This window comes from Pantherophis guttatus, chromosome 8 (genome assembly GCF_059756535.1).
Source record: "Pantherophis guttatus breed Tessera chromosome 8, ASM5975653v1, whole genome shotgun sequence".
NCBI classification, from domain to species: domain Eukaryota; kingdom Metazoa; phylum Chordata; class Lepidosauria; order Squamata; family Colubridae; genus Pantherophis; species Pantherophis guttatus.
The window spans coordinates 25,015,432-25,033,466 of record NC_142070.1 but is presented as its reverse complement, the minus strand read 5'-3'; the positions used below and the strand labels follow the sequence as shown (position 1 = coordinate 25,033,466).

The 18,035-nt window shown below is 39.3% G+C and overlaps 1 protein-coding gene and 1 long non-coding RNA gene across 4 annotated transcripts in view; one reads left to right on the top strand and one right to left on the bottom strand.

The window, feature by feature from the left end:
- The window catches only part of LOC117679944 (uncharacterized), a 28,816-nt gene extending 16,940 nt beyond the window's left edge, over nucleotides 1-11,876 (bottom strand). Inside the window, exons 1-2 of one of the 3 annotated variants that reach the window (XR_015729297.1) lie at nucleotides 11,708-11,876; nucleotides 11,192-11,249 (exon numbers count right to left, since the gene is read on the bottom strand). This is a non-coding gene — a long non-coding RNA (uncharacterized LOC117679944). Of the gene's footprint in view, nucleotides 1-1,324; nucleotides 1,620-8,198; nucleotides 8,224-11,191; nucleotides 11,250-11,707 lie in introns of those variants that run through there. The other 2 variants (XR_015729299.1, XR_004595490.3) reach the window with 2 other exon arrangements.
- Nucleotides 11,877-11,970: 94 nt separating this feature from the next.
- ELOVL6 (ELOVL fatty acid elongase 6) overlaps nucleotides 11,971-18,035 on the top strand; it is a 78,034-nt gene continuing 71,969 nt past the window's right edge. Inside the window, exon 1 of the mRNA XM_034442281.3 lies at nucleotides 11,971-12,378. Coding sequence (XP_034298172.1) covers nucleotides 12,290-12,378 — 89 coding nt within the window. The 5' untranslated portion in view covers nucleotides 11,971-12,289. The remainder of the gene's footprint in view (nucleotides 12,379-18,035) is intronic.

Sequence of the window (18,035 nt, the reverse complement as noted above, 5' to 3'; positions counted from 1 at the left end):
TATGATAAATACATTGAAGTACCTTAACAGTTTCAGATTAAATATGCACACATTAGGAACACATTAACCAGCATGAGACAAGATCAAAGCAAAAGCTTTTATATGTACAGTTTCTGTTGTTTATCTCTGCACTGATAGCCACAGCTGAGTTTCATTAAGAATGTTTAATCATGTCTTGTACTTTCAAAGCATAGTTCTGACCCTATAACTTAATAGTAACCATGCTGAACAAATACTTTCTTTCCTTACTAAAATGACAATAGGTTTGTCACATACCTACCAAGATAGTATATATAATATGTTGTTAAATTATTTATCCTGCTTGATCACACTACTTCAGATACTAGCATTAGCAATAAGACTTAGATTTATATAGTGCTTCATAGTGCTTTACAGCACTCTCTGAGTAGTTTACAAATGTCATCGTATTGCCCTCAAAAATCTGGGTCCTCATTTTATCTCACTTTATTTGGAAGTTTAAAGAAAATTTTAAAGAAAGATTTTTTTTTTTTTTTAGTAAAGAGAAAAGCAAAATAATTCATTGTTTATTTTACCTGCTTGACATTACAATAGATCTGTTAAGAACGCATGTTTGGGCACAGTTTGTTGACTGTTCAAAAGGAGCTCAAGTAATATCAAAGGATTGAAACTCAGCCTATACACTGATTAGAATGCAGACTATCTACTCACTTGTCCGCAATCTAGTTTCCCTGTTGGGCTGGTTTCTGGATCACCACCTTAGCTTGAAAAAGCTAGTAACGTTAACGAATACAATCTACCAATACCTTATGAATTATTATACAATAGGGTATAGTAGTAAACAAATTTATGGGTCTGCTCTGCCCATTTATTGTGGCTATTCCTTTAATAAAACGTTGCTATGTGCATGCCGGTAGGTGAATAGAATAGAATAGCATAGAATAGAATAGAATTTTTTATTGGCCAAGTGTGATTGGACACACAAGGAATTTGTCTCAGTGTACATAAAAGATATGTTCATCAAGAATCATAAGGTACAACACTTAATGATAGCCATAGGGTACAAATAAGCAAACAAGAAACAACATCAATATAAATCGTAAGGATACAAACAACAAAATTACAATCATACAGTCATAAGTGGAAGGAAATGGGTGGTGGGAACACTGAGAAGATTAAAGTAGTGCAGACTTAGTAAATAGTTTGACAGTGTTGAGGGAATTATTTGTAATTACAGTCATTTGTTTCAGAACAGAAAGGTACCATTGGTTAATTTTAACTATTATTAAAGAGCAAACGTTAGGTACTGGCTATGCCCAGGACGCTAAAGGTCATTTTCGCCTACCTGGAGACTTTCAAATATACTGAAACGACAACTCTGGCCATTCTCAACCTGTCCTTTGGCCGAAAATTTAGATAACTGCATTCCCAAAAGACTTGGGAAGGCACCAAATTTAATTAATTTTAAGAGGCGATCGCATTCTGCTCTGTACGGTAAATTCCCGAGGCTAATAAAAATCAGGCGAGCAAACCCAGCCAAGACCGCCTTACGAAAAAAGATAAAGCCCATACAAACACGTGGGCGCTATTACAACTTCACCCACCCGCCCACTGAAAATTGGCTCCAGCTAGCTAGGAAATAGCTGCAGTTTGTGACGTAAGCCACGCCCTTCGCCCCCCCCCCCCCCGCCGGTATCCGACTGCGCACTTTGATCCTTCGGCTGCTGGCGTTCTCCTGGGTGTGACGTCATTTCATTCATTCTCAGTTCGAAGGAGGAAAGAGGGAGAGTTTTGAACCGATACGAAAAAGGGAGCCTACGTCGCTTTGATAGCTACCCCTATCGGTAAACACTTTCAAACGCATCCATTCATTTCAAGGCACAGCTTTCGGTTAAATGAATCGATGCCAGAGGCAGATTTTATTTTTTAAAAAATCGCTTTTCAGTGCCAAGATTTCTACCTATCGAATATTCTTTCGACCGACTGCTCAATAGACAATAGCCCCCCCCCCCGCCTCCCCCGTTTCCTGAATCTTAGTGGTGCAGTCCCTTTTGATATTCCGCTAGGAATCTATCTGCCTCGGGCGAGTGCAAAAAGTGTGGATGCTTCTGGGTCTTAAAGTCCATTGATTTTAAGTATGATATTGCTTTCCCATGGGCAGGAGTTGAGACAGAATTGTTTTTTTGCATACATATGGTCCTTAAATACACTGCTCAAAAAAATAAAGGGAACACAAGCAGAAGACATCCAATATCTGAATGAATGAAATAGCCTTATTAAATACTTTATTCGTTACATACAGTAGTTTTGTGTTCCCTTTAGTTGTTTGAGCAGTGTATAAACTACTGTATGTAAAGAACAAAGTATTTAATAAGGCTATTTCATTCATTCAGATATTGGATGTCTTCTGCTTGTGTTCCCTTTATTTTTTTTGAGCAGTATATTTATCTATGAATGTTAAACAACCAAGGGGGCATGGTTGCCCTGATCCTGCTCCATCTTAGATATTACCAGTAGAAACTTATATGATCAGAGTTCACTTCATCAAAAGGAGTGAGGAAGGGAGCTGTTACTCACAAAACTATATGCATTTAATAAAAGTTGTTAAGTCTGAAAGGTGCTATCAGATTCCTGGTCTTTCTAGGGTACGTCAAAAAGTCTAGGGTACGTCAGGCTATATCAAAAGGTCTCTATAAACCCAATCTGTACTTAACACATAACAGTTTTAATACATTTCTTATCAAACATTTTAAGAATTCATGACTACAGAAAAGGAAAAAGAAAATAAAGAAAAGACATAGTGGAGGGAAAATAAAATACCACTAAATAAACAGATTTGCAATTGTCACAACATTTAAAATTTATCACTTCATTGATTAAATAAAACATTTCTTTTACAACTTTGTCTAAAATTATACCTTGGGTTAAATTTTATTGAATTTTTCCATCAGTCTTCCAATTGTTGCATTGCGTTTGTTTAAAATCTTGAATCCAAGAATCTTTATTTATTCTGTCTCTGTCATATTTAACAGCAATTTACATATATGCAGTACAGGGAGTCCTTGATTTACAATCATTCATTTAGTGACTTAAGTTACAACAGCACTGAAAAAAAGTGACCTATCGCCAGTTTTCACACTTATGACAGTTGCAGCATCTCCACTGTCATGTGATCAAAATTTGGATGTTGGCAACTGGCATGTATTTATGACAGTTGCATTGTCCTTGGGGTCATGTGATAACCATTTATAATCTTCCCATTTGTAATCTTCTGACAAGCCAAGTCAATGGGGTAAGCCACATTTGCTTAATGACATGATTTGTTTAACAACTGCAGTGATTCGCTTAACAACTGTGCCAAAAAAAGTCACAAAATGGAGCATAACTCACTTAACAACTACCTTGTGTAGCCACAGAAATTTTGGGCTCAATTGTGCTGTAAGTCAAGGACTACCTGTATCCTAATTTGTCTGCCCACCTACCCTACTTGGCATAATGCCACACTGCGCTTTCCAAATTTTGCTCGTTGTTCCTTTCTCATAGCTTTCAATCAGAATTCTGCCAAACATTCCCAGACATATTCAACAGTTAATCCCCCTGAAGCTTTTGCATTCATTCTTGCTTATTTCCCCTTTGCATAGGGGAACAGTAATGGCATTCCACCAGACCTCAGGCACAGATGCAGACTTCACCCATACATTAAACCAGGGATCTCCAACCTTGACAACTTTAAGCCTGGTGGACTTCAACTCCCAGAATTCCCCAGCCAGAGTTGAAGTCCGCCAGGCTTAAAGTTGCCAAGGTTGGAGACCCCTCCATTAAACAACCCACATAGCCACTTCATATGAAACCCACATCCATATTTTAACCTTTCTCCAGTTACAATTGCACTTTACAATTGTTCAAGTGTCTTACATCATTTTTTCCATTTTTGTTTTCTTGAGCACTATTATTGATTGATTACATGCCATCCAGCAGTGTCAGCTCTTAGCAACCACATAGATAGACCTTCTCCAGAATAAGAGTCTGACATTAATACGGTAGCATTCAATTCAGTTTGACTCATCAGCATATCACTTCCATACAACTCTCTAAAATGGGGAATTGGCATTCTGTCATTTCAGTTTTATCCCAAGTAATTTCATCACTTTTATTTTAGTAAAACATTCACTTTGCAGAATTCCTCATCCATTCTTTTACCTCCTTCCAAAACATATTTTCATCAAAATTGCTCTGCATTTTCCAACCAAACTGATTTTTTTTCTTACTGACTCAACATAATGCTTTTTATCTAAGCTTCCTTTCTTGCTGCCACAAGGTACTTCTGGTTCTTTAGCTTCATTTGTAGCATTACTGGCATACATGGCATTTTCATGCAGTTTTAGGTTATGTCACATTCTTTCTCTCTCTCTCTCTCTCTCTCTCCCTCCCTCCCTCCCTCTCTTCATTTGTCTCGGAAGGCATGTGTGTGTCCTTATGATTCTTTTTATCCAAGATAATGTCCCAATTGCTGATGCCAAAGAAGAAAAAGTTGACAAATTGTTGAAATAGACAAAATATGCAAGCAAAATATGTTGCGTGTAGTTGGAGATTGAATTGCAAAAGTTGGAAATAGTAAGGAGGAAAATACAGTTGGGCTATATGGGCTAGGACAGGGGTCAGCAACTGGCAGCTCTGGAGCCGCATGTGGCTCTTTCATCCCTCTGCCTTGGCTCCCTATCGCCAGTTGGCTCCACAATTATAGGGCTTTCAATTAGGACAAGTAGAGGAAAAAGGATGCCGTGCTAGGAGGAGACTCTATGGTGGAGGAACTGGACTTCCGGTTGGTAGAGGAAAAAGGACGCCATGCTAGAAGGAGACTCTATATAGTGGGGGGAACTGGACTTCTGGTTGGCTCCAGAATTGAACAGGGGGCTTCTGGTTAGGACCTTTGTGGCTCTTTGAGTGTTTAAGGTTGCCGACCTAGCCTTCCTGGGCTAGGAAATAGAAATAAAGCAGAACTGCATACCAGAACAGAGTACAGACTGTGAAGAAGAGAGGGGAGGGGAGAGGGCAAAAAAGTCAATGTTCTCATGAAGGACCTTAACAAAGGATGGGATGGGATAGGATAGGTTTATTTGACCAAATGTGAATAGACAAACAAGGATTTTGTCTCTGGTGTAGAAGTTCTCAGTATACATGAAAAACAACATAGTAATAATAATCATAATAATGATACCAATAAGTGGGGGTAGTAGAAAAGATGAAAATAATAATAATAATCATATAAAGCCATAGACATCTGTTAAAAAAGACAAAGAAGTCATACAAAGAAGTCGTCCTACAGTAATAGTAGTACAATGACATCTGTAAGAACATCAAAGGTGGAAACAGACACCTTTCTGAGGTTGTCTTTGGGAAACCTCTCCAACCTCATTAAGTTAGAATGCTACAGATAATGTACAGATAGTAACCAATGAAAAGAAGATAGAAAGAGAATATTGAAATTGTGTAGGTAAAATTTTATTTATTTATTTATAATTCATATTTGTATACCGCCCTACTCCCGAAGGACTCAGGGCGGTGAACAGCCAGAATAAAATACAAAGACATACAAAAGTCAAAAAACTATTAAAAACAGATTAAATAATTTAGGCTCAAAGAACAAATTAAGACATCCAATTTATCTAAAAAACATTTAAAAGCCAATTTAAAAGCCAATTTAAAAGGCTTTTTAATATTTAAAAATATGCCCTAGAAGGGGGGTTTTATAAAACCCATTATATAAAAAACTCTAATACTAGAAAATGAAATTGTATCAATTCTCTGATCATCACATTAAAGCTACAGGGACTGCTAGAATATCCACAGAAATACGGCAAGGAACAGAAAAACCAGTTAAGGTTCTAACAAAATTATGTCAGCAAATTGGGAGAATGACACAATGGCAACAGATTGGAAGAGGACAGTTTATTTTACCAATACCAAAGAAAGATAATACCTTTAATTTCACATGCTAGTAAAATAAGGGAGAAAAAGAAAGATACACCCAGTTGAATGCAGAATTCCAGAGAATAACTAGAAGAGATAAGAATGAATTCTTAAATGAACAGTGCAAAGAAATAGAAGAAAACAATAGAATAGGGAGGACCAGAGATCTCTTCAAGAAAATTGGAGATATGAAGGGAACGTTTCGTGCAAAGATGGGCATGATAAAGGACCAAAGTGGCAGGGACATAACAGAGGCAGAAGCGATTAAGAAGAGGTGGCAAAATTACACAGAAGAACTATACAGAACAAGCTTAACATCCCTGATAACCACGATGAGGTGGTCACTGACCTCGAGCCAGACATCCTAGAATGTGAAGTCAAATGGGCCTTAGGAAATCTGAGCAACAACAAAGCTAGTGGAGGTATTCAGCTGAGCTATTCCAAATCTTAAAAGACGATGCAGTAAAAGTGCTATACTCAATTTGCCAGCAAATTTGGAAAACTCAACAGTGGCCACAGGATTGGAAAAGGTCAGTTTACATTCCAATTCCAAAGAAAGACAATGCCAAAGAATGTTCAAACTATCGCACCATTGCACTCATTTGACATGCTAGTAAGGTTATGCTTAAAATCCTACAAACTAGGCTCCAGCAGTATGTGGATCGAGAACTACCAGAAGTATAGGCAGGATTTCGAAGAGGCAAAGGAACTAGAGATCAAATTGCCAACATATGCTGGATCATGGAGAAAGCTAGGGAGTTCCAAAAAAACATCTACTTCTGCTTCATTGACTATGCTAAAACCTTTGATTGTGTGGATGATAACAAATTGTGGCAAGTTCTTAAAGAGATGGGAGTACCAGACCATCTTATTTGTCTCTTGAGAAACCTATATGCAGGTCAAGAAGCAACAGTGAGAACTGGACATGGAACCACCAATTGGTTCAAAATTGGGAAAGGAGTCCAGCAAGGCTGTATACTGTCACCCTGCCTATTTAACTTATATGCAAAGCACATCATGAGAAAGGCGGGGCTAGTTGAATCGAAAGTAGGAATTAAGATTGCGGAGAGAAATATCAACAACCTCAGATATGCAGATGATACCACTCTAATGGCAGAAAGCGAAGAGGAACTAAAGAGCCTCTTGATGCGGGTGAAGAAGGATAGCGCAAAAGTTGGCTTGAAACTCAACATTAAGAAAACTAAGATCATGGCATCCAGCCCTCTCAGTTCCTGGCAAATAGATGGGGAAGAAATGGAGGTTGTGACAGATTTTATTTTCCTGGGCTCCAAGATCACTGCAGATGGGGACTGCAGCCAAGAAATTAAAAGACGCTTGCTCCTGGGGAGGAAAGCTATGGCAAATCTAGACAGCGTACTAAAAAGCAGAGACATCACCCTGCTAACAAAAGTGCATATAGTCAAGGCTGTGGTTTTCCCAGTTGCAATGTATGCTATGAAAGTTGGACCATAAGAAAGGCTGAGCGCCAAAGAATTGAGGCCTTTGAACTATGGTGCTGGAAAAGACTCCTGAGAATCCCTTGGACTGCAAGGCGATCAAACCGGTCAGTCCTAGAGGAGATCAACCCTGACTGCTCTTTAGAAGGCCAGATCCTGAAGATGAAACTCAAATATTTTGGCCACCTAATGAGAAGGAAGGACTCACTGGAGAAGAACCTAATGCTGGGAAAGACTGAGGGCAAAAGAAGAAGGGGACGACAGAGAACGAGGTGGCTGGATGGAGTCACTCAGGCTGTAGGCATGAGCTTGGATGGACTCCAGAGGATGATGGAGGACAGGAAGACCTGGAGGAACATTGTCCATGGGGTCGCGAGGGGTTGGACATGACTTCGCAACTAACAAGTAAAATAGTGCTTAGGATCATTCAATGCAGATTAGAACCTTACATGGACAGAGAGATGTCAGATGTTTAAGATGGTTTTAGAAAAACTTGAGGAACAAAAGATATTGCTGATAATGTATCCTAGATAACTGACAAATCCAAACAAGTTTAAAGATATGTGCTTCATTGCCTATTAAGGGCCCAGTTGTGTCCACCATGTCAACCTGTGCAATAATAAAACAACAATAATAATAAAATGGGAATACCAGAACATCTAATTGACTTCATGAGAAACCTATATATTAGGAAGTCATAGTCCAGAAGAAACATGTTGAAAGAAATTAGCTCCATGTTAACAAAGAATGGTAGTAAGTGGAAAACTTACTATGTTCTCCACAAATGGTTACCTGTTTTTTTCCAGCAACTGGATAATGGGGATGCATGCTGAAATATATTGAAGTCATATTTTAAATACTAAAATGTAAATACAAAATAAAAGGGGGTATTTTAAAAGGGAGTTTCTTTTCTAAAAACCAGACAGCTACTAGAAATAGGTTTGAAAGTGTTTTCAAAATTCTAAATACGCTTAGTTTATTTCCATCTAATTGGTACAATGAAATAATTGTACAATTGTTTGTTCAACTAAAAATAATGTTTTCCATTTTTTTTAAAACAGCAGGAAGCTTTCAAAGATGACAGCCATTACAGCACTTTTAAAAATATAAGTCTATCACCCAATTAAAAAAAATACCTGAGGCTTTGATTACACTAAGCTGGGAGTGAATCACCTAAACACAAAGTAATTTGAACTTCTCAGTAAACATATATATCTTTGTACTAATGTTTAGTGGAATGTGTATTAATAACTTTTGCATAGATCTACAGGTGAAAGAAATAATTAGTTTGAGAGAAATATGTCATTTGTTTTTAGAAGGTTAATGCATGCTATAATTAGCAGCAATTTTGTGTCATGATTAGGATAACTGTAGAAAGACCCTGGAGGAAGGAAGCCTATCCCTAGCCATTTTCATTCTTGCATTAAGTTTAATTTTTGTAATCTATAATCTTCCTATGGGTGATCTGGCACATGTGATCAAAATTGTCTATGTTTCTGAAGTGAGCAAGATGAGTTGGGATGCATTGCTTTGAGGGACAGAGCACAATGCCATTTTCCAGATAATTTCCTTCCTTCTGGCAAGACAATCAGAAAGATGTCATGGCCAAAGATATCAAAAGTGCCAGGAGATTTTAAAAAGAAACAGAACTGCTCCTCCTACAGGCATCAACCAAGGCAACCAAGGATGAAGACAATAATTATTTAGTTCTGATCTGTTCTATGTAGTGCAAGTCCCTTATGCTCAATCATCTGATTGTACAATAGATTATTTGTTCCTGGCCAATGATAAAGCTATTCATACTCTTATTTTCTCAGACTCAGATGCTACATAATACCACATAGTTGTTTTAAATTCCTTCTGCGATTCTATTTTTATACTCCTTTTATACTTATTGAAAGTTTTCTTTATTTAGATTATTATACTAATTTTAAATATCATATTTTGTTTTTCCAATGTAAGGTGTTCTAGACTTGGAAAATAAATAAATCTGAATTTATATCCAAGTACACAAGGAAGTGTTTTATGGCCTAAATTAACTTTCTGACACTTTCTTTTTTCACTAGGGATATTCAGCATAGAGTAGTAGGCTAAAGTGTTGTGAGAATACAGCAGGAACATTATATTGCTCCATCCTCCTTTCCCATGTCAGCGGGCTAACAAAATGAATTCAGAGAGAAAATATTTTGAGAATTCTGATTGACATTTGCTCCAGAAATGTATCAATGATAATCAAGGCTAGGTTCCTTGCCTGAACACACCTTCTCAAATGGGTGGGTGGAGTCAGATAAAATTTAGGCCCTTTGGCTCTCTGACTGATGAAGCAGGAAAAACTGGTTATTCACTGGAACTGGAAGAATTAGCAGAAGACTGTACAATACTGCATGTGCTGGGAACAAGATGGGTCACCACATTCTTCTACTGTGTGTAAAGACTTATTGAAGAGTGACCTTATGTTCCCCAATTTCAAACCACTGACCACCTTAAATATCAGCATATTGAACTGGCTTTAAAATATGCTGTGTTCTCTCATTACATCAGGTGAAGATTCAATCACTGCCTTCACACAACACATTATTCTTACTAAATATTAATTTAGTTAATATTAATGTTTATTTCCTTGGCATGCTGCAGGAAATGTTCCCCAATTTCAAACCACTGAGCACCTTAAATATCAGCATCTTTAACTGGCTTTAAAATATGTGTGTTCTCTCATCACATGTCAGGTGAAGATTCAATCATTGCCTTCACACAACACATTATGCTTACTAAATATTAATTTAGTTAATATTAATGTTTATTTCCTTGGCATGCTGCAGGAGTATAGACCAGTTGGTTAGTTTGATTCAGTGAATTGTACAACTGTCCTTCCAATGGATTAATTTAGTCATATTAAATACAGTATATTGGGTGAACATAGCCATTATTCAGTGTAGCTGGTGCTAAAATGAAGAGTTGACTGTTGAAACTCTCTGATACCTTTTACTCTTTAGTTAGCTATGTTTTGAACCCAATTTAAGTTAATGTAAAGCTTGTTACAATGGTCCAATCAGGAGATTATTGCAGTTCCAGTTTAGAACTACCACCAGTACTAGATTGCAGGTCTAACAGATTTATTGAGAGACACTGCTGTAGTGCTCTTCTATAATAACAAAACTGAGGACCAACAGGAGCAAGAGTGCCAGCTGATGCCTCCTGATGTTGTAATGATTGTATAGAGACCCCAAAATCAAGGGATAATCCTGGATTATAATTAAAGAGGCAGAACATGGTAGGGACTATTTGGCAGGAAAAGATCTCTATTATGTTATGTATCTGATTCTAAGAAAGGGTTTAAGTAGGAACAAGTAATCAAGGTATTATACAAGTCTATTTTTATTTATTTTTTAAATGTTATCTAATTCTGGGTTTTATTTAATTGACCAAACTAAGTAATAATTTTAATTAGCAATTTTATGATGTTTGTGTGTCTATATTTTTCTTGACTGTACAGCGCCTTGAGTCCTACGGGAGAAAGGCGGTATAGAAATATAATATAAAATAAATAAATAAATAAATAAATAAATAAATAAATAAATAAATAAATAAATAAATATTTCTACACTTGACATCCCTAATGTAATCTGTAAGAAAATTGGCAAGCCATGATAATTATTGCCGAACAGAAATCATTCCCTTTAGAAAACATTAATTTTGTCAAGTCATTAACCACTCTAGATCTATATTGTTATACCGCTACTACTAGTTGATTAGCCAAGTGATATCCATTTGGTTCAGACACTTACTGAGTCTCTCATCTTATCCTGTGTGCTGGTGTGGACAAACCAAAAGTGAGTGAATGTCCTGGAACAGAAAAGAAGTGAAATAATACAATTCACACACCAGGCTAAATCAACACACCATATAAACCCTATTAGGACTTAGCATAATAAATGATCAAGCTGTAATTTCTAAATACAGATAATTTATTTAAAGCAACTTGACCTCTATATCCCTATCAATTATTCACTACTCAAAAACAGCGTGTTCCAATTTGAATTCCACGAGTCTTTACTAAAGTGCGCAGGGCAATCCCTTTCTTAAAACATTTTATATTAGCAACTGCTGATATAAAACAACATGTACTCGGATAAAGTTTAGTGATTAATTGGCTTTCCGTTTTCTTTTCATCTTCACTTCCTCATCAGATTTGCTTCGTTGTTTATCATTATCACATTGTTTTTGGTTTTTTTTTTTTAAAGGTGTTTTCGAAGCAAAAGACAAAGCATTAAAAAAAATTATTTTCAGTTAGGTATATTCACCGCTTGCATTCTGCCGCGCTATGACTATCCTCTTATTGTTTCTTTTCGCGTGATCCTTTCTTTATTACTCTTCTTGATTGAGTATCCTACCAAGCAAACCCTTCAAGAAGAACTTAGGCAACCGGTGGCATCTTAATTTACCGGGGTTACCTACAAAAAGACTGACGCTTTCCTTCGGACCGCTGCAAGCCCCGCCTTCTAAACGACGATTGGAGCGTGGCCGAAAACTAATTTCTCGCTTAAAAGCAGAGAATGAATGGCTCTGGGAGGACTAAGGTTGAGCACTAAGACCGCCGCGGATCCCTTGCCGCCCAGGCTAGATTGCAGAGACGAGGAGATCTCCAGACACGAGAGAGGAGAGGCTATAGGAAGAGCAGAAAAGCAATGCTACGACAAGCACAGAGCTGAAAGGGAGAAGGACGCCAGAAGAGGAGACACCTGACGAGACGCTCCGAAAGGGGAAGGGGGAAAAAAATATAATAATAATTATAAAAAACAAAACCCAAGGGAGGTGGAAAAACAGGGTCTATCGCAGACTCTACAGCTAGGCGTAGCGAAGCGTTCTCTTCAAAGACCGGTCCAATGAACATGTCAGTGTTGACTTTGCAGGAATACGAATTCGAGAAGCAGTTCAACGAGAATGAAGCGATTCAATGGATGCAAGAAAACTGGTAAGTGATGAGAGGGAGGCTGGTGCGCCGGATTGGCCGCTTTCTTCCACTACGGAGCTCGCGCCTTCCCCAGGCGAGGTGGTGACCGTCTGCGTCTGGCGATCTCCATGGCATGGATTAAAGGGAGCGAAGGAAGGAAGGAAGGGAGGGTGGTGGTGGTGGAGGGAGACCGGCAAGGGGGAGAGGGGGGGGTCAGGTCAGTAAAACCCGAGAGCCGTGAAGTGACCGGGAGCGAAGGGTGAACTCCGTTGCCCGGCGCGCCTCGGATACGTACGTGGATATAGATGCATGGGGGTTTTTTTAGGGGGTGCCCTGATTTGTGTGTTTGGGGGGTGGTGGTGTCTGCAGATCGCGGGTGGGGGGGGGAAGGTCGTGTTTTTGCGTGGCTGGCTCTAGTATTCGGACTGAAAAGGAACATACCATTGCCGGGGAACGAGCCTCCTGGGTTGCCCCCCCCCTTCCTCCTCCTCCTCCGGTGCAGAATAAATTATATAATATACTATATTTTCAAGTGATGGATTCAGTAGGCTTCTTTCCGCCTTTTTTTTTAAAAAAAATATTTATTTTTTTTGGCTCGGGCCTTTGATCTTCCTCCCCTAATCACGCGGAGTACCTCCGTGCCCTGGTCTTAAAACTCCTGTTGGTACTACTAGTAGTCCACTTGCCCTCCCCTCCAACTATTTCCGCCCCTTAACCCGTTGGCGGGCATGTTTTCTTCTTCACCTCCTTCTGGGGGGTATATATATATAGAGAGAGAGAGAGAGAACCCATAAAATCGATTTGTTGGGTGATTTATTAAAAGGCGCTGCCGTGGAGGGACACAGGGCTCAAGGGATGGATGGGGAGGAACCCAAGTGTGCCTGAAGCTCAAGAGGGGAAGTTAAAAGAGAGTAGTGTAGCCCATCTTCGGTGAGTCCCTTAAGTTATCCATAGCAAGGGTTAGGCTAATAACGTTAGGCTAATATTTCATGCCCTCCTGCTAGGGTGCTTCGGAAAGTTTATTTATTGCGTCGTCAAAATCCAATGGCGAACTAAAATCGTGGCTTTGGGCTTATTGTGATTGTTCCTTCTCCCCTAACGCCATCTGACTTTTAAGGGAGAAACCTGTGCGGCTGGGAATGACCTTGACTGAAGTATTATTTTTTTAAAAGCTGGGGCAACCTCTTAACGAGGCACAGCGGTTGATAGAAGTAGCCTTCGATAGGTTGGAAAGGCCGAAAAGATACATTGGAGGATTATTTATTTATTTATTTTAGGCTTAGTGGGATAACACGGGGAGGTGGGGAGGCGGTTTGGTCGTTCCAGGGCTTTTCTTCTCAGCGCATCCCTTGACCAACCGGCGGCGGCGGCGGCTCGCTCTCACGCTTGCTCAGGCCGGCCCGCGAGGCTCCCTGTATGCGCGCGCGCGCCTTTCTCAAAACCAACACGCGCCTTGAGTGGCGAATGAATGGTAGGCGGAGGAAGGAGAAAGGAGGTGCGCGCCGGCAGTTTGGGCCGAGTCCTTTTTTTACGGGGTTTATGGCAAGCTCGGGGTTCTTCTATCCCGGAAACTTGTACGTTAATTTTGCGGCGCATGTGCAGAGTTGAGTTTCTTACAAGGGGAGGAGAGCGACTCGAAATCGCCGGCCGGTGCTCTGTCTGCGTTGGAAGAAAGGGCGGCAAACGTGGTGGTGGGGGGCGGGGGAATAAATAAATAAATGAATAAATGAATGAATGAAAAGGACCTTTCGGGGGAGGTTTGAGCCTCAGTGCTTTAAGAACTGAAGCGGCCGCGATTTGGGAAAGAAGGGAGGGCTCCGATAGACGCGTGTCTCTTAGTCGTGGGTATCCGGGTTTTTATTTTTCCTTATTCTCCACCACGTACCCCGTATGCTACAACGGCGTCTTTTGCTGAAGTGGCAAGGGCGCAGACTTAGCCTCGCTTCCAGCCACTTGACGCGCGCCTTCAGGTCTAATACTTCCAACCTTGAGCAGGCCCCGGCTGCTGCTTTGGCGGGTTTTGACCGACTTTCGGCCTCCACGCGACGGGTCTAGCAGGACCCTTTCCCGCCTTCCTCGCTTTGCAGCCTCGGCGTGAGGTCGGAGTTGTCCCTTGGACCAGGGGGTTCCAACCGTGGCTGCTTTAAGCCTGGAGGACTTCAATTCCCAGAATTCCCCAGCCAGCTTTGCATAGCTTTGCTGGCTGGGGAATTCTGGGAGTTGAAGTCCCCCAGGGTTAAAGCGGCCAAGGTTGGAGACCCCTGCCTTGGACCACTGTCGGCAAAGGGACCATTTGAGGCGGCCTTGCACAACACAGCAGCTTCCCTCCCTTTTCTCCAGAAGCAGGTTGGCCTGCAGCTACCCTGAGCAGACAGAAAAACTTGGCCCAGAGTATGAATTTGGAATGGGCTGAAGGGAAGGCTGCCAGGTGCCCTAGAAAACAAAAAGCAAGATAGGTTCTCTTCCCCCCCCCCTTACTAATGCCCATTCCAGCTAGCTAAATAGGTAGGCGTTAAGCAAATGTGGCTTTGGCACTCGGTGGGGGGGGGGTGTCTGTTGTTCACGGTGACTGCACATCACGCAGCTACCAGAGTGGCAAAGGCCTATTCAGAAGAAATGCAGGAGCAACCTGTGGTTCCCCCAATGGAAAAAAGGACCCACTTCAGTTTCAAGTTTTGGATTCTGTGGATTCCACCACCCCAATACCAAATGAAAAAGGGGAGTCATAGGCAAAGTGACTGATGAGGAACTGGACTGGGTTCTGCTTCAGGATTCTGCCCGTCTTCTCTGGTCTGGCCCACCACCCACATCCCATTTTGTCCCCGCCCTATTAAAATTATATGAAACAGGAATATGCTGTATAGAAAGACTGAGGGGTGGTTTGGTGAGTGGTTAAGGCATCAGGCTAGAAACTGGGAGACAAGTCTAGGCCTGAGGCAGAAAGTTAGCTGGGTGACCTGAGGACAGTCATTCTCTCCATGCCTAGGAAGAAGTCAGTAGCAAAACACTTCTGCAATCTTGCCAAGAAAATTGAGGTGAGTGTCCAGGCACTGACTAGAACTCTGATTCAGAACCTCCCCTTCTCTCCCCCCCCCCCCAAACCAGGGTAAACAGCCAAACAGGTGACTTAAAACCGACCAGCTGTTATGGGGGGAAACAAAAATGCTTGAAACTACAGGAAACTAGCTAATAAGCCTAAATATGCCCTTTTCTCTAACAAAATAAGGAAGGTTTGTTTCTTCTACTTTGTCAGAAGCCAGGTGTCAAAAACAGTATTATGGGGAAGGATGGCTATGAAAGGAACTCAAGAAACCAACTGCTAACCCAGAAGACAAAATGCTAGGAAATAAATGGCTGGGCTGGAAGCTAGCAAGTGATCAGAAGACAGTTGGCTGATCTACACCTCCTAAAATCCCAAACACATTTCTCTCCACAGCCATTACAGGTCACTTAACTTCAGTGTAAGGAATGGCAAAGATTTTATACACCTTGAGGCAGTTGTTGAGAAGCACTGAAATAAGGGGGAAGAATATTACTTTTGTAATGTTTAGGCTAGTCTCACTGATGGCTGGGGATAAAACAGAAGCAACTTCACGAAGATAAGGGGGAAATTAAAAAATTCCTTTTTTCCAAGTTTTTTCCTTACATAAGATCTGCTCTAGTCTGATCAATATGATCAATTCATATATTAAGCCATATTAGATTTTGTTTTGTTTGGGCTTAGTGTGTTGTGTCAATTCAACAACTGCAATTTATAAATCATGATTTAAAGTAGTGCATTATATAATCCAGACAATAGTGTTTCATTCAAAACATGATTAAAATCAGTTGACCATGATATACAAACTCATTGTAAGGTTTTATATTTCCTTTTCCTCTGCTCACAATTTAACAACTGCCCTAGCCTAATGGCTTGATTTGGACAATATGCCAAGAACAATAAGCATAGCATATTAGATAAAAGTGATTTTATGTCTCTTGATGTGACCATACACAAGTCAAGGTAGATCTTTTAGTAAAAAAACCCACTTGCTTAAAAATTGGTAACTCTATAAAACCTTGCACCATAATACACATTAATTTCTAAAATGTCACAAGACTTATCAGTACTTTTCTTCTTGTTACATCACATTAACTAGTTAAACAGCCTGTTGAACTCCTCCCTTCTTTACATTCTTCTCCCACAAAGAAATGGGGGAAAAAATCATCACTTTCTCTCAGTAGTGCTACCCACAAGATAAAAGAAGAAAGGTATTTTCTTTCTCTCACACACACTATTTAGTTTTTTTTTCTGAAGAGAAATAAATGTTGCATAAACATTGAAATAAATGTATGCTCACTACTGATTCTGCAAACAATACATATACAGTAATAATGACAATGACTTAAAATGTGGGACAATTATATGAGAAGTTACAAAAAGTAAATTATACTAGAGGATCAAATTGTCATGAGAACCACACAAAATTTTGAAATCACTTTTCTGTAATCTCAAATATATGCAAGATAAGCTTGGTTACTCAGTGCAATCCGTGTTCCAGTGTTATCTCTGGAAAAATAGCCTTCTGTCAAGTAGGATGAATGTTAGTGCATGGTCCAAACTTGCTAAGCAAACTTTTGTGAGTGGGGTGGATTTGAACTTCAGATTCCTTGAGATCAGAAATCAGAATTTCTGTTGCTGAATTACAATTGTACACCATAAGATTATTATATTTTTACTTATAGTTTTGTTATTTCTTAGTTTTTTCCAGTAACAGCAGAATTATTTCTGGCTAAACTTATTATGTTCAATTATCTTGGGAACTCAGTTAAAAGATTATATATTGGGACAACCCAAATTATAACTAATTAGAGAATTTCAATCTTCAATCACTACAAAATGAATTTTAATCTTTCTAGTAGTATAATTTACCATTCTATACTTTCAGCTCGACTATATTTTGAATATTTACTAAGTTTTAACTTCCAAGGACTATATAGCTCCTATTTCTATTTCTTCAGCTATAATATCAAAATAAATTTATCTGAAAGAGATTTCTTTTTAAAAAGTTTCCGGAATGCTCTATGAAAATGTGAAATACAGAATATGGTGTATTGCACAGTCATGATTATAGTATCCCTGGAGTATGTTAATTTGTTGCACAATGTTACCTGCTGGATATCTCACATAGTAATGTTCATCACATGCTGTTCAGTTTCATAGGGGAATTAACTGTGTTAACTTTAATGTTAGATAACTACATATTGGTGTCACATTTGTAAGACTGTATTTTGTGAATGACGAGTGAAATGCCACCTCATGTTTAACTGCATATTGTTTCAGAAAATTCTGGAGAAGGTTACAAATCCTTTGGATGTACTTATCTTGAATATGTAAAAGTTTGCTCATACAGAATTATATTATTAGTCCATATACTTCTATCTTAACTGTAGTGAGTTGGCAGTGGATATCTAGGTTTTTTTTAAAAAAGCTACTAAATCTTTTTTTTTGTTCTATTTGGACTGTAACTGGAGCTTGTTCAATGAAACCTTGTACTTTCTAACTAAATTACAACTTTTCCAATAAAAAAAGTTTGCTTCTTTGTAGAAGATCCTCCGTTGGTTGATTCTAGAGACTCTCTTATATGTGTTTAGTTTTTTGTTGTGGTTTTGTTAAGCTGTATAACAGACAAAAGCAA